The 23,569-nt window shown below is 45.3% G+C and overlaps 1 protein-coding gene across 1 annotated transcript in view; it reads right to left on the bottom strand.

Annotated features, from left to right (window-relative positions):
- Positions 1-23,569, bottom strand: part of syne1b (spectrin repeat containing, nuclear envelope 1b) — a 392,896-nt gene that overhangs the window by 136,206 nt on the left and 233,121 nt on the right. The window contains 11 exon segments of the mRNA XM_052012795.1: positions 472-645; positions 2,390-2,481; positions 2,484-2,583; positions 2,747-2,908; positions 5,114-5,287; positions 9,412-9,552; positions 9,953-10,135; positions 12,670-12,813; positions 14,464-14,646; positions 16,127-16,249; positions 18,713-18,898. Of these exon segments, the coding sequence (XP_051868755.1) occupies positions 472-645; positions 2,390-2,481; positions 2,484-2,583; positions 2,747-2,908; positions 5,114-5,287; positions 9,412-9,552; positions 9,953-10,135; positions 12,670-12,813; positions 14,464-14,646; positions 16,127-16,249; positions 18,713-18,898 (1,662 nt within the window).

The raw sequence follows: 23,569 nt of genomic DNA on the forward strand, positions 1-23,569 counted from the left end.
CTCGTATATGCATACACAGGTCTCAGAGGTAGCACCATTGCCTTGCAACTAGAAGGGTGCAACTTCAAGCCCCTCTTCTGAGCCAATGGGTATGAGGAGATACAAAATCTAAGTGAATTCTATGACGCTGAGAGCCGTACACTGTTTGGGGGGGGTGGGGGTCTTACATGAGATGTTGAACCAAGACCACACTTTTCCTCAGAGGTAAACTTAAATTACTTTATGTCACTACTCAGAGAAAAGCAGGACAGATCTCTGATGATGCTACCATATTTCTCATTTCAACAGTGACAATACTTCAGAAATATTTCCTTGCTTATCGTTCGCTTTTCTTTTGAGATCAAGTGTTAAATAAATCCAATCCCTCAACCTTTTGCAACAGCCATTGCAAAGTACAACCCAGTTAAAGATCAAGATGTGATGGGAAAGTAATTCTTTATTATTTGGAATTCTCCGAGCTTAAGCCAATACCTGACAGTCAATAAGCTGTTCCTCCATGTCCATCTGCTCTCCAGATACTTTCAGTGCAGCGTCCAACGTGGCCTTTGTCGTCAGCAGCCAGTTGTTCAACTCATCTGCTTCACTACGATACATTTGGAGGGCTTGTATCTGCCGCTGTTCTTCCACCTGGTCATTCAACCTCTCCTAAAGCAGCAGAGGAGATCCTTTTATTTTTTTATTATTATGAATTCTGCTGGTGAGTGGCTGCTTTTATTAACCCCTCGATTCAGTCTTCACATTCCCCCCACCACCAGATTTTACAGGCCCCCTCCTCTCCCCCCCCCCCACCCCCGCAGAGCTTACAGTCACTTACCACTTTAATTCACCGTCCCACTCTGAATTCTCTCTACATGGCACACTGATGCTGAAGAACCCTTGAGGACATTATCTCTTGTTTACACCTGCAAGTCTCAACATCGAGTTCAACTGCCTTAAATCACAGCCACCATGGCCACTTTTTCCATCAGCAGCTGCTGGTCACGACTCTCCTGCATTTAAACCATTCACATGACCCATTTCTTTCAGTTTCTTTACCCAAACCTTTGATGCCCATTTTTGCCTTGCAGCATCATCCCTGTAGACACTTGACCTCTTTTAACCAACCATCCCTTTTCATTCTTTCCTCCACAACACATCCTTGGTTTTAGCTTCCAGTGTTACTCTTGAGATAATCAGGTTGTCCCTGTCTACACACCAGAACATTTTAAAAATTTATTCATTATTTGAAGAGGGGTGGGGGTGGGGTTGCTGCCAGACAGAATCTGTGATGTAACTTGCCGCCTGACTCCACAAAGTCTTTCCACTACCTGACAGACATTTCAAGAATGTAAAGAAATATTCTCCACTTATCAGGACGGGTGCAGTTCCAATAATACACATAAGAGTCAAGAGTCTCCAAGACAAATCAATAATGCTTAAATAGCACCTATCCACCACCCTAAGCAATCGAACAATTACACCCTCCATTCCTAGCAGACACAATAATGGCATTTAATAGAAGCATTTAGAGAGGGACATGAATATGCAGGGTATGGAGGGATATGGATCATGTGTAGGCAGATAGGTTTAGTTTAATTCAGCATCATGGCTGGCACAGACATCATGGGCTGAAGAGCCTCGTCCCGTGCTGTACTATTCTGTTTTATGTTCATCGGCTCACTGTGGCTACAGTGTACACCGTCTACAAAATATATTGCAGCAATTCCCCAAAGCTTCCCTAATAGCACCATGCAAACACCTTCATGCCTCATCAACAATGCCTACATCCTGTGAATTCCCAAGATCCTAACACTCTGTGCTCCTTTCTAAGTTCTTTTCCTCTCAGTGAGAGGTTAATTCTTCAATCTTCCTAAATGCCCAGCTAAGTTTCTCTCTTTCCACTTTATACTCAGACTGCCTTGCTGTCGTATGCCAATTCAAACATTACTGACCGTTTAAGTCATATCAGTTACATTTCTTCCCACACTTCCACCATTAAGAACCAGCATTTTTTTTAGTCAATTCTCAGACCTTTTATTCTCAAGTCCCCACATTACCATTGTATCTTTACCATCAGAGAGCTCCAACTGTTGCCAAAAGAACAATGGGCACTGCAGTCATTTAATCTGGCATCATGGTTGGCACAGACAACCATGTTCAGATTACAGGCAGATCCTTTTGCACATGCATGTTATGATCTACAGTCCGGTTCTTAAACCTTCCACCAGCTGATCTCTCTGTCCTTCTCAATCCATCACGATTCGAAGGTGCACTCTGTTTAATCCCTTTACCAAGCCCTGGTCCCATTCAGGCCCTCGATCCTTGGGCCTCCCTCAGAAGCAGCTCGTCACTATCTGAAAAGCAGAACCCCTCATAAGGTGAAAACTGACAGAATCCAGAGTCTGCAAACCTCCAGAAGTTGCTTCTTTCCCAAGGCTTTCATCCTGATGGTGGCCATGCGCTCCGCCAGGACCGTCAGTGTGGACTGCAATGGCCACTGTCGGCAGTGTCGGCATCCACTGTGTCGGACACCAGCTCTTCCGCGAAGCAGATCTGCAGCTCATTGATCTCATCCTGAAGCGTCACAATCTCCTCCATCAGCCCCTGGGACACACAAATATCCTAAAGGTGAATCTTAAAATCCCCAAGACTCCAAGCTTCACCCCCAAGCTGTACAGTGAGGCACACAGCAGTCCCTGCTCGTCATTCAGAGATAAGCCTCGAGAGCAGAGTCCACTGATAGCAGATAAACTGATCTGGGGTATACCTGGTGTGCCGCCATCTGGAGGTCGTGACTCTTGCCTGTATCGAGCGCCTCACCGAGCTTCCCCTCGATTAGCTCCATCTTGGTCGACACTGACTGTACAGAATCCTGATACTTTTGCTGCCGTTCAAGGGCCTCGTAGAGGGTGCGCTGCTTTTCACTGATCTGCAACAGGGAGGGGTTTATTTTCACACTACAAATGCTGCCGGGTATTGTGTGGGCATGCACCTTACTGCATCTACTCCATGACCTGATTGACCAGAAGCGCCTTCCCCAGGAACTGTTGGCCCGGGGGGGGGTGGAATGTAATCGGCAGAATTCTGCATTGGAGGCCAGAAGTTCCTCCCACGTCAACACTGTTGCACAGAGGGACACTTACAAGATTTGTTTCTTCTAGCCACACATAAGCTTAAACTTCAAAAATAATTTTATGAATATATTGTAGTCAGATGCCTGCATCAAGAATGTGTAACACATGCTAAACCTATAATTGACCAAAAGGTTAACTGAAATTTCTATCCCAATGTACGATGAAACCCCAGTGTCAGAGCTGAAATTTTCAAACAGACTTTAAGCTGTAAAGGAAATCCTGAGGTATTTATTTAAAAGACAAACATTTCATTGAGACCTGTGCTATGTGACAATGTCGGCAAAGTAATAACCCATCACATAAATAATACGACACCACTGTGTCTAGCTCAGTCCTCGGGATTTGCAAGTAGTATTAATTTATAAGCACTTGTATTTATATTATTTTACTTATGGAGTTTGGTCAGGGTTTTAATGAACTTTTTTGAAGTTCTGAGTTGCTTTTCTCTGTGAGCCTCACCTGATTTCCCCCAGCTGGACAAGTTCAGACCAAACTGGGGGTGGGAGGGTAGTGGGAGTAAAGAACACAGCTGTAGGAGGAACTACCTACAATATCCTCTCTCTGCCAGTGCATCCGCTGCATAATAAGCAACCTCACCGGTGACCCAGCTCTCTCCTCCTAATACAATACTATCATTCTTCAGACAAAGGCTTGCTTTCCTTGGGATCACACCCAAGTAGGTAGTATTTTCACGTACGTCAGAAGATTAAGATTTCACATCCCACTAAAGAGATCCCAGCACATGTCTCAATCCAATACCCCAGTGCTGTCTTGAGGGAGCACCACAGTACAGTGGATGCCGTCCTTCAGATGGGAAAAAAACTGAGGCCCTGTCTGTTCTCTCAAATGAACATACAGGGCCCTATGACAGTATTCAAAGGGAGTTCTCAATGGTACCCAAGCCAATATTTAATCCCCCATCCCATTAAATATCATTTGGATAATTGACTCAAGCACAAATTGAAACATCTCTTGCAATTGAGAGCATTCTATATATGGAATTTTTTTCTTTAAATCTAAAAAATGACCGTTCATCATCCATAGATATCCAGTTAGTAATATTCTCTTAAAAAATTGAATGAAATTTAGCTAGCCTTCATGGGCTTTCGCTGCGTTGTACCTCCCGGATGGGGCTGATGCCTGGATTCCTCCTGTTGCCCAGCCCCCGCTTCTTTATACTGAGCCTACAGGGAAAGTTCAAGTGGCACTGGATCCAGTGTCGCAGGACAAACTCGCAGAGCACTCCACAGTGACTGCTCCTTCATGACACAAGGACAGCCAGCTCTGCCCAACAGCTGAGGTTAGAGAGCACTGCACTCATTTTGTGCTCTAGCTTCTGTGATTCTGGGTTATGGCTGGGCTGAGATGATATGACTGGTCCAATGAAGGAACGTTCATATCCTGTCATTGCAGACTGAGAACTTGGATTCACTCTAAAGCAATTTGGTACGAGTAAAAGTCAAGCCATGAAGCTGGTTATAGGGAAAGAAACCTGCTGTTTCTACTAGGAGACACAAGAGAACAAACGAGATGCTGGAGAAACTCAGCAGGTCGGGCAGAATCTGTGGAGGGAAATGTACAGTCAACATTTCGGGTCGAGACCATTCATCTGGACTGAAACATAGAGAGATGGCCCACCCAAAACGTCGACTGTCCATTTCCCTCCACAGATGCAGCCTGACCCCTTTGAGTTTTCCAGCGTCTTGTTTGTTGCTGTTTTTATTAGTCGGGCATATACAAGCTCCATTCACACATCTAGCAAACCTCCGGTCACATTAAACTGCTGTCAGCATTTAAAGGAGGCATCACAGCACCAACAGCTTTTCAGAGCAACTATGGATGGGTAATAAATGTCCACCTTGCCAGCCAAGGGGACATCCCAAGAAACGACATATTTAGCTTAGCTATAGGTGGCGATCAGCAGCCTCCACTCTCCTAGCCAGGGATGAGCAAGAAGAACCAGCATGGAGAAAGGAAGCAGATAATCTAGTCCATCTTACCACATTCTTCAGCGTTTCCCAGGATCGTTGAAGGTCATCGAGCTTGGAAGAGGCCTGGTCTCCCAGTGGAGACTCGGTGGGTTCCTGCAGAGATGCAGCACTGTTCAGGATCTCGACATCAGGGGCTGCTGTCTGCAAATCTTCTGCAGACAATGTTGTGTAATAAGCACTACCCTACAAACATAAATACTTACAAATTGAGACTCACAACTACTGAGGTCAGGGGCGAAGGATTATACACCATACCCACACACACCTCAGTGTTAGAATAGTCAGACTGCCCCTACGTGGATGGCTAGCATCACTAATAACTTTTCTGACACAGATCATAAGGGTAGAACTTTCACAGTGAACACTAGGGCTCTGGGGAGTGTTGCAGAACAGAGAGACCAAGTGCATAGCTTGCTGAAAGCGGCGTCACAGGTAGACAGGGTGGTGAAGCAGGCGTTTGGCACACTGGTCTTCATCAGTCAGGGCACTAAGTACAGGAAATACAACATTATGTTGCAGTCATATAAGATGTTGGTGAGGCTGCACCATGAGTATTGTGTATAGTTTTGGTTACCCCGTTAGAGGAAACACATCATTAAGCTGGAAAGAGTGCAGAGAAAACTTAAGAGAATGTTGCCAGGACTCAAGGGGCTGAGTTATAGGGAAAGACTGGGTAGGCTAGGACTTTATTCATTAGAGTGTAGAGACAGAGGAGGACCTTATAGAGGTGTATACAATCATGAGGAGCATAGGTATAGAGTGAATGCACTCAGTCTTTTTCCCAGGGTTGGGGAATCAAGAACTAGAGGGCATAGGTTTAAGGTGAGAGGGGAAAGATTTACAAGGGACCTGAGGGGCAACTTCTTTATGCAGAGGGTGGTGCATATATGGAACGAGCTGCCAGAGGAATTGGTTGAGGCAGGTAAAATAATAACATTTAATAGACACTTGAACAGGTACGTGGATAGGAATGGTTCAGGGGGATACTGGCCAAACGCAGGCAAATGGGATCAGCTTAGAGAGGCATCTTGGTCGGCATGGACAAGTCAGGCTGAAGGGTCTGTTTCCGTGCTGTAGGACTCCAAGTCTCGATCTTCCCCATGCTCCACTTTCCCTGCACCTAGCAGGCCTGCCCAGCACCTCCCATTGCCCAACATGCCTCACCTTACATCAACCTCATAACTGCAATCCTTATTCCCACAAAGCTGCAGTTACTAACAGATCCTTGAGCCCCAATTCAGGGATTGGTGGGGTAATTTTTGCTCATCAATGTGGCAACAACATACCGAGCATCCCTTTCCAAACCTTCAACTCAGGGGTGCGTGCAGGAATTTAAATCTGCAGGCCTTTGGAGGGGCTCGTACAGATGTGCTCTTAACATCACAAATCCAGAATACATGCATGCATCCACAGTTTCACATTGTATAGATTTCCACCCCCCCCCCCACCCCCCATACTCAGCAACTAGAAGGAATTGCATTCTGATAGGGTGGCAAGGACACTGTTTGCATATCATCACACTTTTCCTTTGGAGAACAGTGTGAAGAAATCGCTGGAATGGTGCTGTGAGTGCTCCTGCCACATCATGGGCTCATGGTTACCTGTAACAGTCTTTCCTTTACACGTGCCCTTTCCTCAAACTAACCTAACCATGGTTGCTTTACACAATAAGGAAATTAAAAACTGATGTAAACACACCATGCTGAATTAATAGGAGAGAGGGTTAACGAATTTCCGTAGGGCACAGTTTGCCACTTCTGTAGTTATGCTCTTTTGGACAGAGAGGGTGAGGCGAGCTCACATGCAGATGGGCAGGGGCAATTCATCCTGTGGTCTTTAAATGCCACATTAATCTCTGTGGGACAGCCCCTTCCCCACATTTAGTGACACTGCAGCCAGTGATTCTCACCAGTTGTCTGTGGTCACTGCACATCAGAACCAGGCACATGACTAAAAGTTTGTATCTGAAACATCCAAGCAGATATTCACGTAAATGTGGTAGTCCCAGTGATCGGGATGACAAGACTGCCCTGGTTTTCTGACCTTCATTCCTCATGGGCATCGCTCCACACCAGACTGGAGAACATGCCTGCTTCATCTCCAACAGTTCTCTATTGTGACTCGCAGCCTCGTCTGTGATACTTGGGCTCGATCTGAACTTTTAACCCCATACCCATTCCCTCACCAATATCCATCTCTGTACCATCACTAATCTCCTTGCTTCAGCTCATTTGCTTCCAAATTTCTCATCCATGCCCTCACTCTCTCGACTTGACTATTCCAATGCTCTCCAGGTGAACAGCCTATCTTGCTTCCTCTGCAAAATTAAACTCATCCACAACTCTGTTGCCTTACCTGTCTCCTCTGCGTCTAAACTATAAAGCTACTGAACAGGTAGTGCCTCGAGTATAAAGACCTCTTCCTTGTTTGCAAATCCCTCCATGCCTCACCCCACATCACCTTTGTAATCTCCTCCAGTGTCTTATGTCCATCACTGCTTCTGGAACAAAGCGAATGTGAGGAAATCTCTGGCAAAGTTCATGATGTAGCTCAGAAATTATGTCAACCACGGCAAGGCACTTGGCAACATTGACTGTCCAGCCCTACATATTAAGAGTGAGCCCTCATTTGAGGGAATGGGGGTGGGGGTTAAGTCAGCGTTTAAGTACTAAACAAGAGAAATAGTTTTCAATGGGAAACGTTAGTAGGAGGATAGTGTGCTGTAGGGATGGGTTCAGTGCGCAAGTTAAGGCACTGGCAGGATGGGCTTCAAAGGGGACAGTGGAGTACTAGAGAAATGGGCTTTGACAAACAAATGTAAGGGCAGGAGTGATGGATGAGGATTAGAGAGGTAGACCAAAAGGTGAACTAGCAATGGGCTTTTATGGCAGACTGGAAGTGCATGCTTCGGTGGGTAAAACCAGAGAGTAGGCTTATTAGATGAGTTAGAGAATTGGACGATTGGATGAATGGCCATTATTCTTGCATTTCTGGAGAATTTTTCTTTGTTCATTCAAGGGATGTGGGCTTCACAGGCTATACCAGCATTTAATTGCCTGTCCCTAGTTGCCCTTGAGGAGGTGGTGGTGAGCTGCCTTCTTGAACCGCTACAGTCCTTAAGGTGTGGGTACACCCACAATGCTATTAGAGAGGAAGTTCCAGGATTTTGACCCAGTGATGGTGAAGGAACAGCAATATATTTCCAAGTCAGGATGGTGTGCGGCTTGGAGGGCAGCTTCCAGGTGGTGGTGTTCCCATGTTTTTCTGCCCTTATTCTTTTAGTTGGTAGAGGTCCAAGGAGTCCTGAAGAGTTACTACAGTGCATCCTGTAGATGGTACAAACGGCTGTGACTGTGGATCAGTGGTGGAGTGAGTGAATGATTGTGGATGGGGTGCCTACCAAGTGGGCTGCTATGTCTTGTATGGTGTCAAGCTTCTTGAGTGTTGTTCAAGCTGCACTCGCCCAGGCAAGTGGAGAGTGTTCCATCACACTCCCAACCTGAGCCTTGCAGATGGTGGACAGGCTTTGGAGAATTAAGTCATTTGCCACAGGATTCCTAGCCTCACACTTTCTATTGTAACCACAATGTACTTGAGTTCAGTTTCTGGTCAATGGTAAACCCCAGGATATTGATAGTGGGGGATTCAGTGATGGTAATGCCATTGAATGTCAGGAGATGAGAGCTGGATTTTCTATGGTTGGATATCTTCATTGCTTGGCACTTGTGTGGCACAAATGTAATTTGCCACCTATCAGCCCAAGCCTAGCTATTGTCCAGGTCTTGCTGCATTTGGGTGTGGACTGCTTCCTTGTCTGAGGAGTCACAAATGGTGCTGAACATTGTGCAACCATCAGCGAACATCCCTACTTCTGATGTTACGACTGAAGGTCATTGATGAAGCAGCTGAAGATGATGGTTGTGCCTAGGACACTACCCTAAGAGGTACTCCTACAGAGTCCTGATGCAGGGTTTCAACCTGAAACATCAAAAATTCTAACACCAGCCCCCTCCAGATGCTGCCTGACCTGCTGAGTTCCTCTAGCAAATTGTTTGTTGCTTCAGATTCCAGCATCTGCAGTCTTTTGTGTCTCCTACTGAGATGTCTTGTAAATGTCATTGCTGCAGTTAAGACAATCAGCTCAGTTGGATCTGTTTACTAACCACCTCTTTTGGAGATTGAGGCCCATAGGACTAACAAGCACCATTAGAAACAGGATTTTCACCCTCCTAAGATACATGGAGTTAATGGGATATCTAACTGGTGATCAAGCATGCCATCAGTGTGAAGGATTGAGAAGATAGTACCTGGTTAACAGACACATCAGCATTAGCCACAGGTGAGGGAGAGCGACAAGCTGTCGGAGAGGAAAGCTCGCTGTTGGTCCCCTCTTCCCCAGACTCCTCTGTGACAGGTGAGAGGAGGGTGTGACAGCGCCCGGCTGTCATCTGATACAAACCGGGCAGAAGCAAGACGATTCAATGAGAAAGAGAGAGAGAGAGAGAGATCAGGAAGAGAGTATATAATATGTATATAAACACACAGTAAAGCACAAACCATTGAAAACATCACAACTTCCCTCCAGCAACGTGAAATAAAAACCTCCGAAGACAATAACACAGAAAGAGTAGCGTCAGCTCACGCCCACCCCACAGTAAAATGACTCCGTTACTCTATGAAATCTCCAACAAAGTGCGTTACCGGGGAACATTCTCAAGTAAGAGGGCTAACTCGCAAGTGACCTGCAGTGAGATCCGGCGGTTTATTGAAGCGGGAGGGTGGGCGATAACTATGTTTGAACATGCAACCAATGCGCTGAACGCTGATGAGGAGAGTCAGCAAGCCTACCATGACAACGGAAGGGTGGGCTGAGTGTGCCGGCAGGGGCTCTCCGTCCAGCTCCTCCAACCCCTCCACCTCGGTGACCGTCAGCAACATGGTGGTGTGCTTTGCCTTCATGGTCAACATCTTGCACTTGGTGTTCAGCGCCGCTATCTGCTCCTGGTAGCCTTTGATCTTCTGCGCGAAGTCCTGCTCGAAGACAGGGTGGAGCGGGGAGAAATCAAAGGGACAGTTTAGGAACCTCGTCTGTTGCTCGGACACTCAATACGCTTCAGCTCCTCCTCTCTTTCCCTCTTACAATGAATTGTGCCTGAAGCCAAGAGTCTACCGTCGGGCTCCGCCTGCAGTATTTTGTTTGGGGGGGGGAGGGGGAAGCGCCGCACAGGAGCTGACAACACACAACCTCTAAAGGCAGTCTGCACTGCACAAACAGGAAATGATTCGAGTAATCTCTAACCATCTCCCACCCCCCTCCCCCTTTCAAAAAAGGCGTCCCGACACTAGCAGCAGAGAGGCAAACAGTCAGGTGCTTTGCCCGTTGTGCAGAAGGGAAGACAGATGGCCACAGCTGTAAAACAACGGGTCACATGGAGCCGAGGCTGTCTGGGAATGTTACCATCCAGGCAGCGGCGAGGGCGCTCTCTTCTGCGTCAGTGTGCCGGCGCCCTGCCTCTCTGTCGTTACCTCTCCGTCTCGCTTTGCAGATTTTGCTTTTGCATGTGGTCCCGGGTGCAGCTAACTGCCGCCGGCCCTGCTGAGAATCAGCGGCATCCGAAAGTGAGCGGGGAATAGAGTCCCGCTCGCTGCTGGGTGCAGTGGGTCTGATTCACTCGTGCTGGAGTCTCGCCATAGCAGTGGGGAATGCAGCCTCGACAGTGAGTGGACCAGAGTGAAGGAGGCAGACTGAAGTTTCTCAGAGGAAGGAGTCTCGCTCCGCTTCACTTTGGTCTGTTGGTCTGCATTGATTCGAAGCTCGCCAGCACCGAGCTGGTACAAAAAGCCCAGGTCTAGAAACCAGCTCCTGCAACATCACCACCCAACAGTGCAGCGATTCCAAACTACTTCTTACACATTGCGACGGCACTCATTTTGTACACAGCGGCCGACGCGCTCTCCGACTCATTCACCCGGATCCAGAGTCGATGTCATCTTTGCCCGCAGATTTCCTCTGGGATTTTCACAGTGCCTTTAGATTTAGGGTAGGTGCAGCGCTCTCTACAGGGGACCGTACTCAGAGGCCCAACAACTGCGTCTTCTCTCGTTAAGCAATGGAAATGGACAATTGTTAAAGAAGCAGGGGAAAGGCGGAGAGAAACCGAGTTAACATCTCAGATCGAATCGTCCTGAACTGTGAACTCCGTTCCTCTCTCTGTACAGATGCTGCCTGACTGCTGACTATCTCCAGCATTTTGTTTTCATTTCAGATTTCCAGCATCAACAGGGTTTCTTTTTGCTTGGAGGACAGAAGTAGGGAATAAAAGTTACAATTGAGAAGTAAACACCAAATAAGCTACAGAAAGAGAAAATAAGAGATGGATTACAAAGACAATAAAATTCGTATTTTTAGTTTTCCCAAAATAAATGAAATTTAAGGGAATGCAATTCCATGCTTCCTTTATAACTTTCAGCACCAGAGATGCTCTGGCAATAAATAAATCCGTGCATTAAATTGCGATTGTGGAATGGACAAGTCTTGTTCTTTTCTGGTGAGTAATTACTTCACACATTCTTTAGAATGTGAACAGCAGCAAAGGTGTGGACGTTGTTCACAACAGAGTTCTTTCAGCAATAACCTATAGTCTTTGAGGGGGGTCCAAGATACCTACAAGGATGTAGGGCTTAGATTAACAAAGCAAACAACAGTATTACCTCTTCAGCCAGTCACACGGAAGGGTCATTATTGAGGCATGGAAATTAAAATAGGAAACCAATTGACTATTAAAGCTACAAAAAGTGAAAGAAATGGAAAGATTGGGAGAGTAAGGAAGAATGAACCAAAATATTTTGTTTTAAATTAAGCCTCTACAAACATTTGAAACTGAATAAGATTCTACAATGTAAATACATTTTCAGTATCAGGCAAGGTTGCTTTGTAGTAATTAAGACTAGTAAGCAATTAAATTCATTTCAATTGGAATGGACTTGCCCTGACTATTTCTCAATTGTTAGGTGTACAAGTTTCATAACACCATGTCCCTTCATGTAATTTAATGGTGAATCTCTCAGTATCTGGAGCAGTATGCAAAATCAGACACACATATCCCGAATTCTACCTTTCCCTGGGCATATGCTTGACTGCTGAAGGGTCTTCAACCTGGAGCATTAACTGTTTCTCTTTCCACAGATGCTGCCTGGCCTGCTGAGTATTTCCATCAAAGGCAGCTGTGTGGGATTAAACACAGTTAACCCTTTCATGGAGGCAGCACTGATAACACAGGCCAAATGGCAGCCTCTTGTGTTGTAATTCCTATGAGTCCATCTGGACATTAGCTCATTAATATTCATGAGATCTTGCTATGCATAAGTTGGCTGCCAAGTTTCTAGAAAAAGTGGCTGTGTTTCGAAAGTACTTCAGTGGCCAGGAGGCACTCTGTAACATCCACAGCCCCAGGTGTACACCAGTCCTGGCTTCATTTGATGCCATTGGCAACTGCAAGCCTTGTAAGAACTGCTGAACTGACCTCTGGTGCTGACTTACATGTAGGGTTTAACCTTGTAATTACCTCATGCCTGGAGATCTGGGCCTGCAGCTGCTGGATGTTGCTGGTGGACACAGGCCTTTCCTGGATCTCGCGGTGCGCCCTTTCAATCAGCTGCTGGAGGTGCCTCATCTCCTGTTCATACTGTTCGTACTGAATCACTGCCTCCTGCAGCACAAAGTTAAATGCAAAATAATTGCTTTATTATTGGACAAACTTTCCCCAGTTGCAAATGTAAAGGACCCATCTTAAACTCATTTCAATTCTACTCTCGTGGAAATCAAATCTCTCACCAACTTTTATCGATGCACCATAGAAAGCATCCTATCTAGATTCATCATGGCTTGGTACAGCAACTGCTCTGCCCAGGACCGCAAGAAACTGCAGAGAGCTGTGGACACAGCCCAGTGCATCATAGAAACCAGCCTCCCCTCCATGGACTCTGTCTTATACCTCTTGCCGCCTTGGTGAAGCAGCCAGCATAATCAAAGAGCCCACCACCTGATCATTCTCTCTTCTCTCCTCTCCCATCAGGCAGAAGATACAGGAGCCTGAGGGTACATACCACCAGGCTCAAGGACAGCTTCTATCCCACTGTGATAAGACTATTGAACAGTTATACGATGAGATGGACTCTTGACCTCACAATCTACCTTGTTGTATTGTCTACCTGCAATGCACTTCCCTGTAGCTGTGGCACTTTACTCTGTACTCTGTTATTGTTTTAACTGTACTACCTCAATGCATTCTGTACTAACTCAATGTATCTGCACTGTGTAATGAATTGATCTGTATGAACAGTATGCAAGACAATTTTTTAACTGTATCTTGGTACAAGTGACAATAATAAACCAATACCAATAAATGTGTATTTTTCCCCCAGAGTGGAAATGTCAAATACTTGAGGGCATAGATTTAAGGTGAGGGGGAAAGTTTAAGGGAGATTTACGCAATGCCATGGGGAAGTGGTGGAAGCAGATACAACAGCAACGTATAAGAGGCATTTAGACATGCACATGAACAGACAGGGAATGAAGGGATACAGAACATGTGCAGGCAGATGGGATTAAGTTGGCATCATGGTTAGCACAAACATTGTGAGCTGAAGGACCTGTTCCTGTTCTATGTTCACTTACAACTGAAACTGAGTGAGATTCACTGCAAGAGTAGCTTTTCATATCTTTCCTTTGCCTCATGGCAGTTTGCTTAGGAAGCTGGCAGAGAGAATTTTTTGGCAGTGAAGAATCCTGTGCATTGGAGGGTTAAGTTGACCATTTTTTTGAGTGAAAATCCTTGTGATGTGAGTGTTGCTGAAAAGGCCAGCATGCACTGCTTGTCCCCCCCCACCACACAGACACACAGACAGAGTGGTAGGTGCTTGTAATGCGCTCCAGGGAAAGTAGTGGAAGGAGATACAATAGCAACCTATAAGAGACATTTAGACAGGCACAAGAACAGACAGGGAATGGAAGGATACAGACTTATTATTTTATATTTATAGGGAAGTCCACCAGCCAGGAAGGACACTGATCCATTCCGCACATTGGAGTGGCATAAAGGGGAATCTGGAGGTGGTCCTGTTCTCACCTGCTAGCTGCCCTTGTCCTCTGGATGATGGACCTTATGGGTTGTGAGGTGCTGCTGAAGAAGCCATGGTGAGTAGCTGCAGTGTAGCCACTGTGTGTCCAGTGACAGGAAACAAGCTGTGTCACCAAGTTACATCACTCGTCCATCTCCGCCGCCCCCAACCTTCCACCCACTCCGAGTGATTCACAATAGCATCACCGCAGGCTTTGACCATGCCCAACTCAAGCCCACCTGAAGGATATTGCACTGCTGGATGGCAGTGTGTTGCAGACGACTGGCTTCCTCCTGCAGCCTCAGTGCGGTCTGGCAGATGGGCAGGTTGGTGACTATTTCTTCTGGAATTCGCAGGGCAGCCTGATGTTTCTGTACGACCTGTACCTTCTGCTTGAACCCCTCCATGTCAGCCAGCAACCTCTAGCCAGACAGAAATCACACCGTTAGTCTGAAAGGATACACTGCACCCGAATGTTGTGCTGGGCATGGATCTTAAGGTAATTCAATACTAGTGCCTCAAAATTCCTGGAGGGGGGAATGGAGTGTAGAATGGGAGACAGGATTTTTACAAAAATTTAGGATGAAGCCAGTTTCCATTGGGATCCCAGTTCCTTCATAGGTGTGTTAAAGGTGCTTTATATCCATATATCTTCACTCAAATTCGAAAGAGTGATTTTGGACAGGATTGGGTAGGGACAGAGTTCCTAAGGAATCCCAAGAATTACTGCCCTTTAAATCCCATAAAACCAGCGGAACTTGTGAATTGGGCAGAATCTCAGAACCCCTGCAGGGTAAGATTAATCAACAGCAAAGTGGATTGATCTCTTTCCCAAGCCTGACCTACAGGGCCACACTGGTATTTTGGTTGGCAGGTCACGATGGCGCCCCTTGCCATGAATAGGTCCCGATCGCCAGGATCTGAGGCAATCTCCATCTTAGGACTTCTACTCTACCACATACACTGATGGGGCTGAATCATTAAGAATACTGAGACCTGTTTTGTTTACACTTGGGGTAAATGGTAAAGTGCAGTTACTGCATGGTTCAATGCCAAAGGGGTGAGTCACATATCTCAACCTAACTTTGTTAATGGGTGCTTTGGCCTTACAGATCTCTGGAAGCCCTATCAAACGACATGTCTACAAACCAGCCTTGATGGCCGAGTGGTGGGCATACACAGAAAACAGTCCAACTTGCCTCAGCTGATATAATATTTTGATGCATGTCAAAATTTCTTGAGTTCAAGTCCCAATAGGGAGACTGTTCACCTGCCCTCTTTGAATGGTATCATTGATAAGTAACTTCAGTTATACAGTGAGAAGAGGAATTACAAGATTGTTTTTCCTTAGAGCAGGAGGAACCTGGGAAAGATTTTACAGCAAATGAAAATTTAAAAGAACTGCAGATACTGGAAATCTGAAATAAAAACAGGACACATGGGTTATGCAGCATCTGCAGAAGGAGAAGCAGGGCGAACGCTTCAATTCAATAACCCTGAGGTGTCCAACCTAAAGTCTTGGCTTTGGTGCTCTTTCTGCAGATGCTGCCTGACCTGCTGGTTGTTTCCAAAGATTTCACAATGTTATGGGGGATTTGGAAACAATAGATTGTTTTCAGTGGTATTCATGCGGGGAACATAGATTTAAGATAATTGGCCAGAAAAAAGGGATGGATAAAAGGAGGAATTTTTTTTAGGCAGCAATGGTTACCTTGAAATAATAGTGGAAGTAGATTCAACAACCTTCAAGGGGAATTGAATAAATCCTGGAGGAAGGACAATTTACAGGACTGTAGTGTAAGAGCAGGGGCATGTGACCAACTGGATCGCTGTTTCAAGGAGCCAACACAGACACAAGTTCAAATGACCTACTTCTGTGCAGTACTTTTCTAGATTTGGTACCTGTCTTTGGAAGAGTTGCTCCTTAAGACACAGTCGAGCGAGCTCAGGAGAGGTCAAAGTAACTTGGGCCTGCTTCACCATCGCCTGCAGACTCTTCACCTCTGTCTCAAACTGCTCCATATCCTGTGAGGTGCACAAAGCTGGTCAATGAAATCAGCACAATAACAAGTTACCTGCGTCACTTGGCATTGCTTCTCAGTCTGCAGTGATGGGTTTTCACAGTAGTCCTTCCCAACACTGTTTAATAGAGAGCAAGGCAATTAATCTCATCTCAAAAATTTGGCCCTAAATTGTTACAATGGGACAAAGTCTGAGTTGATTGGGATTGCAACCTCTTGTTCTACCCTGACAGGAGATTTTGGAAGAGATGAGTGGGCTAATCTTGCGTCATGCAATAATCTTCTCCTCCACCCTCTCAATATCAAGGTGGTGTATCTGGACATTTCTGTCATTTCCACCCACATAACATCAACTGTCTCCACCCCTGCTTCAGCCCTTCAGTTGCTCAAACTCTCAATCATGTCACTGTTCCCTCTACAGTCAGCTATTTCCAGTGCTCATTGGGTTTTCTTGCCATCCTTCGCCTCTGTAGATCTGAGCTTTTTTTGCCTGTATTCCAGCTCACACCAAGTCCTATTCACTCAATATCCATGGGCTGGCCAGCATCTACTCTCAATTCAGCCATGTTTCAGTTTTAAAACTCTCATCCTTGTTTTCAAATCCATCCAAGACACCATTCCGATCCATTTGTTTCTATTCCCCAGTTCAGTCATTCTCCACAATGTCTGCACTTCTCTAATCCTAATGTCCAATGCATCCACTAAGATCTAAGATATCTTTATTAGTCATATGTACATCGAAACACACAGTGAAATACATGTTTGCATAGAGTGTTCTGGGGGCAGCCCTCAAGTGTCGCCACACTTCTGGCGCCAACATAGCATGCCCACAACTTCCTAACCCGTACGTCTTTGGAATGTGGGAGGAAACCGGAGCACCCAGAGGAAACCCACGCAGACACGGGGAGAACGCAAAAACCCCTTACAGACAGTGACCGGAATTGAACCCAGGTCGCTGGCGCTGTAATAGTGTTATGCTAACCACTACACTACCATGCCTGCCCACGATATCTTCCACCACTCCCACCTGACCCCTCTCCCCAGGCTGTGCTGTCTACAAATGACAGTGTTAAACCCCGGAATTCCCATGGCACCACCTCAAAGAGAAGCAGGGGACAATGGAAGACCATAGAGCAGTGAAGAATGTGCCCCAACTAATTTGAATCAATCAGCTGCTCAGCAATAGGACAAGGTACCAACGCAAAAGATGGAATGAGAGCTGCTGATTGGTCTTCCCCTTCCCAACACACTTGTTCAATCAGCAAGTCTAGATGAAACAATGACCATGTTTTCATCCTACTTTGCTCACATCCCCCCAGTGTACCTTCTCCCTCAACACCACCACAGCTCCACAGTCTGCCTCACTTTTGTTAATCCTACAAGCTATTACAGTTAACACAAGTCATTCAGCCTCAATCATCCTCTTCAGGAAGTTAATACAGTGTTTTTCCTATCCTTTGTTTGATTAGTACAATAAACTTGGGAATTTCCTCCCTCAACCTTTTGGTTCCCTCACCTCCTTTCAGACATTTCTATATCTTACAATGTGGCTCAATGTCAAACTTAGTTAGCTAAAGCTCCCGTGAAATGTGTTGGGAAGTTTTATTATATTAAAGGCACTATATAAATAACTAAAGTGACAATTAAATGGCTAAGCAAGAATGTAGTATCAGGTATTTATTACCATCAGTATTACTCAAGTGCAATTCTCTTTCCTCTCAAAAACAATAAAAGATTAGCAACACCGGATATTGGAGATTTGATTAAGATGTTTCTCAGCATTCCTTCCAACTTCCTCACATCATGACCTCAATCCAGAAAGTGGTTGCTGTATCTGTGCTGTGTTTTCTTTTAATTGTTTGGTATTACTCTGGACCGCAAAACCAAAACTGAACAATGAACAAGGTTATAATTTACAATGGTCATAATTTTACAGAAGTTAATCCACTTCACTAAAGAGTTTAATCCCTGTACTGAAAGAGACCTAATAATGATTCCTAAGAAATAAGTATGAACCCGCCAATGGATTTCTCAAACTACTGCACATTAACAGTCTATGCTCTATCCATGAATTGTGATCAGAAAACTATAGACACCAGTCTTAATGTGGGACTACAGCTTAAATTTGAGGGACTAAAATTTACCATACTGTTCCCAATGAGGTATAATGTTCCTGCACTGGAAAGTAAAAATCATTGTGTAACGCCAAATGCGATCAAGAACAAAACAATTAACTCCCATTCAAAATCTTTGTAAACCAAGAATAATAATTACACCCCTTCATCTCTAAGTATTTCAGGGAACCTAATCCAATGTCCTTTCACGAATGTGTGAACCTCAGCCTTCCTTTAGTGTTAATTTGCCACACCACTGGGCTAGGCAGTTTTGATGAAGCAACAACTGGTCTTGCTCACATTCATTCTTATTTTACTAAGTGTGCTGGTAATAAATCAGGTGGCTGGTTTACCTTGGCTGCATCTTGCAGGCTTTGCAGCCGGGTTCGCGCAAGTTGCTGGAGCTCTTCAGTCTGTTGGCGGAGATCGCTCACCCGCTGAGACATGGCTGCCGTCTGATACACGTCGCTGACACTGTCCAACTTCTCACTCATGGCCTGCAGGTCGCTCTGGATTTCCTCTGATTCACGGAGAGTAGCCTAGAGGGGGAACAAAAGACATGAACTGCTGTGTCCTCAAGACATTTTGGAGCATCCCAAAACCAGTTTGTTAAATCTTTAATTCAATCAGCCTTGCCTTGCAGGGAATAGCATGTTCAGTGACAATGAGTTTCATCAGTGAAAGGGAGGTTTGTATTTATATACATTTTTCCTGACCTCAGAATATCCAAAGTTCCTTATGGCCGATAAATTACTTCCAGAAATGATGTGAATGCAGCCATTCTTACTGCAGATGAATTGCATCCTGACAGTGCAATAAGCAATGAATGACCAGATCATCCTTTAGAAACCATGTACTGTGTGAACCTCCTCTCACCACAGAGCTGGCACCTGCAGTGATCAGCTGCTTCCTGAAGCCTGAGGTTCCCTCCTCTGGAGCACTTGCAATCTTGTCTCAAGGGGGTGATGCCATAGAAGAGCTAGGAATGATTGCACAGTTCCCAGCACAGGGATCTCAAGCATCAACAACTCTGTCTGAGGAAATAAATGGTGAGTGACCTCCCTGAATTATCTCCAGGTGAAGGTGGCACTTCCACTTCTTTTCCCCATTATGTTTACCTCTTAAGTCTCCCCCGCCTCAGCCAATGGCCACATCTTCTCAGCCTATCAAAAGAATTTCCATTTTTCTCTCTGTTCTAATAAATCATCTTTAATCATCCCCATTCTCCTGCTTGCTAATGGCTACTTAAGATTTCTTTATTAGTCACATGTACATTGAAACACAGTGAAACGCATCTTTGCGTAGAGTATTCTGGGGGCAGCCTGCAAGTGTTGCCACGCTTCTGGCACCAACATAGCATGTCCACAACTTCCTAACCCGTATGTCTTTGGAATGTGGGAGGAAACCGGAGTACCCGGAGGAAACCTACACAGTCACGGGGGGAACGTACAAACTCCTTACAGGCAGCAGACCGAATTGAACCCAGGTCGCTGGCACTGTAATAGCGTGCCGCAGGTTATGCTATCAGGTTGCGCATCAGGTAAGAGTTTTATGTCCAGGTCTCAGCTTCAGTCAGTGGTTCAAGTGGGGCCACATGGATGAATCCTATGCCGCTCAAGGATTGCATAGGGCGACAAAATAATGTTATGAACTAGAGTTTGATTGATGGAGCTGCGTTTGCACCTGGGCATATATGTTTGATTTAGGCAAGGAGACCTAGCTTTTACTGGCTGCATGTTGCTTGGTGGTCTGTGTAATAATGTTACCAACTTTGGTGGAGATGGGAAGATTTGCTGAAGTGTGCCAGTCATGCTTCTTTTCATGCTTGCTGGAGATGAGTTGGTTTACGGGAAACCACAGGACACAAGGTAAACCACTTTTGGCATTAACAAGTGGAAGAAGGATGCAAATTTCCACACCACACCTAGGCTGATGCTAATAGCACTATTAGAGCACTGTATCATGCAAAGCCACTTACTATTCTTTCAGGTATAAGTCATATCAAATCAATTGGACCATTGGTTTATGCCCTTGAAAATTTCACCTATCCTCAAAGTGCTACTAGAGATGAGATACGAGATGAGAAAATGGAACCACTGAGTAGGAGCGGGAGGGACTTGGAGCGAGATGCGCAAGAGTTCAAAAGAGGTAGGTCTCGGGATGATCTGGTGTGTTTCACTGAACAGAAGCATAAAAGAAGCACATTTGCAAATTGTTAATTAATAATTGATTGCCTAATTAGCTAGTTAACAGCAGCCAATAAAAAGAAGCCAGGGTCAAAGCAGAGTGGCCATTGTTAGAGTGGGGAGCTGAGGCTTTGGTGTGAAGAGGCAGAGCAAGTGGCCCAGGTGTTGGGAGTGAGAGCAGATCTTTTAAAAAAGGATTCAGTGAGAAAGCACAGTTACTTTGTTGTTTGTAAATCCTTAGTCCTTGATTCAGTGTAGGCAGGATGGCAGTTAGGGCGATGGAATACTCCTCCTGTAAGATGTGGGATGTCAGGGAACCTTGCAGTCTCTCTGATGACTACATCTGCAGGAAGTGCACCCAGCTGCAGCTCCTGACAGACCAGGTCGCGGAACTGGAGCTGGATGTATTCAGGACCATCTGGGAGGCTGAAAACCTATTAGATGAGACTTTTACCGAGGTAGTCAGGCCCAGGGTACAAGCTTCAAATAGATGGGTGACCACCAGGGGAAGGGAAGGGAGTGGGCAATCAGTGCAGTGTTCCCCTGTGGCCATTCCCCTCAGCAACAAGTATACCCCTTTGGATACTGGATACTTTGGGGGGGGAGGTGAGAGATGGATTTGTGCTATTAATCAGGGACAATATCACAGCTGCACTCAGAAGGGAGGTAATGGAGGGCTCATCCACTTGAGTCTATATGGGTAGAACTGAAAAATAAGAAAGGTGCAATCACTCTGATAGGATTATACTGCAGACCTCCCAATAGCCACTGGGACATTGAGGAAAAGATATGCAGGCAGATTAGGGAAAGGTGTAAAAACAACAGGGTTGTTGTAGTGGGGGTCTTCAACTTCCCTAATGTAAACTGGGACCTCCTTAGTGCAAGTGGTTTAGATGGGACAGAATTTGTTAGATGCATCCAAGAAGGTTTCTTCAATCAGTATGTAGATAGTCCAACAAGAGGAGGGGCCATGCTGGACCTGGTGTTGGGTAATGAGTCTGGCTAGGTGACCGACCTTTCAGTGGGAGAACAGTTAGGGAACAGTGACCACATCTCAAGTTTGAAGAAAGCTAAAGATAAGGATAAGTATGGACCTTGCAGGAGAGTACTAAATTGGAGCAGGGCAGATTACAAGAGCATTAGGCAGGAACTAGGGAGAGTTAATTGGGCTGTTGTTGGGCAAGTCCACATCTGACATGTGGAGGGTGTTTAAAGATCAACTGCAAAGAGTACAGGACAAGTATGTTCCAGTAAGAAGGATGGCAAGGTCAGGGAACCTTGGATATCAAGAGAGGTGGGGAATTTAGTCAAGAAGAAAAAGGAAAAGTATGAAATGCTTAGGAATCTAATATCAAACGGAGCCCTTGAGGATTATAAAGAAGCCAGAAAAGAATTCAAGAAATGAATTAGGAAAGCCAAGAAGGGCCATGAAAAGTCTTTGGCAAGTAGGATTAAAGAGAATCCCAAGGCATTCCATACATACATCAAGAGGAAGAGGATAGCTAGGGAAAGGGTAGGACCACTCAAGGATAAAAGAGGGAACACGTGCTTGGAAGTGGAGGATGTGGGTGAGGTCCTAAATGAGTACTTTGCATCAGTATTTACCAAGGAGAAGAATGTGGAGGATAGGGAGATCAGTGCAGAGCATGCTAATTTACTTGGGCATTTGAAGATAAAGAAGGAGGTAGTATTGGGTCTCTTAAAGAGCATTAAGGTGGATAAATCCCTAGTACCTGATGTGATTGGGAACTAAATGTCCAGGGGTACACAGTGTATAGGAAGGATAGGTGGGTAGGCAGAGGGGGTGGTGTGGTCATGATGGTTAGTAATGATATAAAATCAATAGAAAGGAAGGACATTGGGTCAAGAGGTGGAATCCTTATGGGTGGAGCTAAGAAATAGCAAGGGTAAAAGGACAATAGTAGCAGTTATATATAGGCCCCCTAAATAGCAAATCAGGAAGTGGACTATAAGTTGCCGTTAGAAATAGAAAAAGCATGTCAGAGTGACAACGTTAAGATAATTATGGGGGATTTTAACACGAAGGTGGACTGGGAAATCCAGCAAGGCAGTAGATCTCAGCACAGTGAATTTGTGGAATGTCTACAGGATGGCTTTTTGGAGCAACTTGTTGATGAGCTCGCCAGGGGATCGGCTGTTTTGGATTGGGTGCTGTGTAATGTACCGGAGGTGATTAGGGAACTAAAGGTAAGGGAACCATTAGGAACTAGTGATCACAATACGACTGAGTTCAGTTTCAAATTTGAGAAGGAGAAACTGATAACTGGTGTATCGATATTTCAGTGGAACAAAGGAAATTACAGTGGCATGAGAGAGGAGCTGGCCCAAACTGATTGGAAGAGTAAGCTAGCTGGAGGGATGGCAGAGCAGAAATGCATAGAATTTCTACAAGAAATAAGGAAAATGCAGGATAGATATATTCCACGAAAAAAGGTTTTGAATGGAAAAATGTGGATAACGAGCAAGGTGAAGGCTAAAATAAAAGCAAAAGGGAGGGCATACAAGGAAGCAAAAATTAGTGGGAAAACAGAAGACTGGAAAACTTTTAAAAACCTGCAGAAAGAAACTAAGAAGGTCATTAGGAAAGAAAAGATGAATTATGAAAGGAAGTTGGCAGATAACATTCGACAGGATACTAAGAGTTTTTTAAATATATAAGGAGTAAGAGAGAGACGGGTTGATATAGGACCAATCGATAACTGTGTGGGAGAGATTATAATGGATGATAGAGATGGCAGAGGAACTAAATGAGTATTTTGCATCGGTCTTCACTGTGGAGGACATCAGCAATGTGCCGGTTAGTCAGGGGTCTCAAGGAATGGAACTGAGTTCAGTTAAGATTACTAGAGAGAAGGTGCTAGGAAAGCTAAATGGACTAAGTCTCCTGGACCGGATGAGGTGCATCCCCGGGTTCTGAACGATGTGGCTTTAGAGATAGCGGAGGCATTGGTAATAATTTTCCAGGAATCGATTTACTCCGGCATGGTTCCAGAGGACTGGAGG

Source organism: Pristis pectinata, chromosome 3 (genome assembly GCF_009764475.1).
Source record: "Pristis pectinata isolate sPriPec2 chromosome 3, sPriPec2.1.pri, whole genome shotgun sequence".
Taxonomy (NCBI): domain Eukaryota; kingdom Metazoa; phylum Chordata; class Chondrichthyes; order Rhinopristiformes; family Pristidae; genus Pristis; species Pristis pectinata.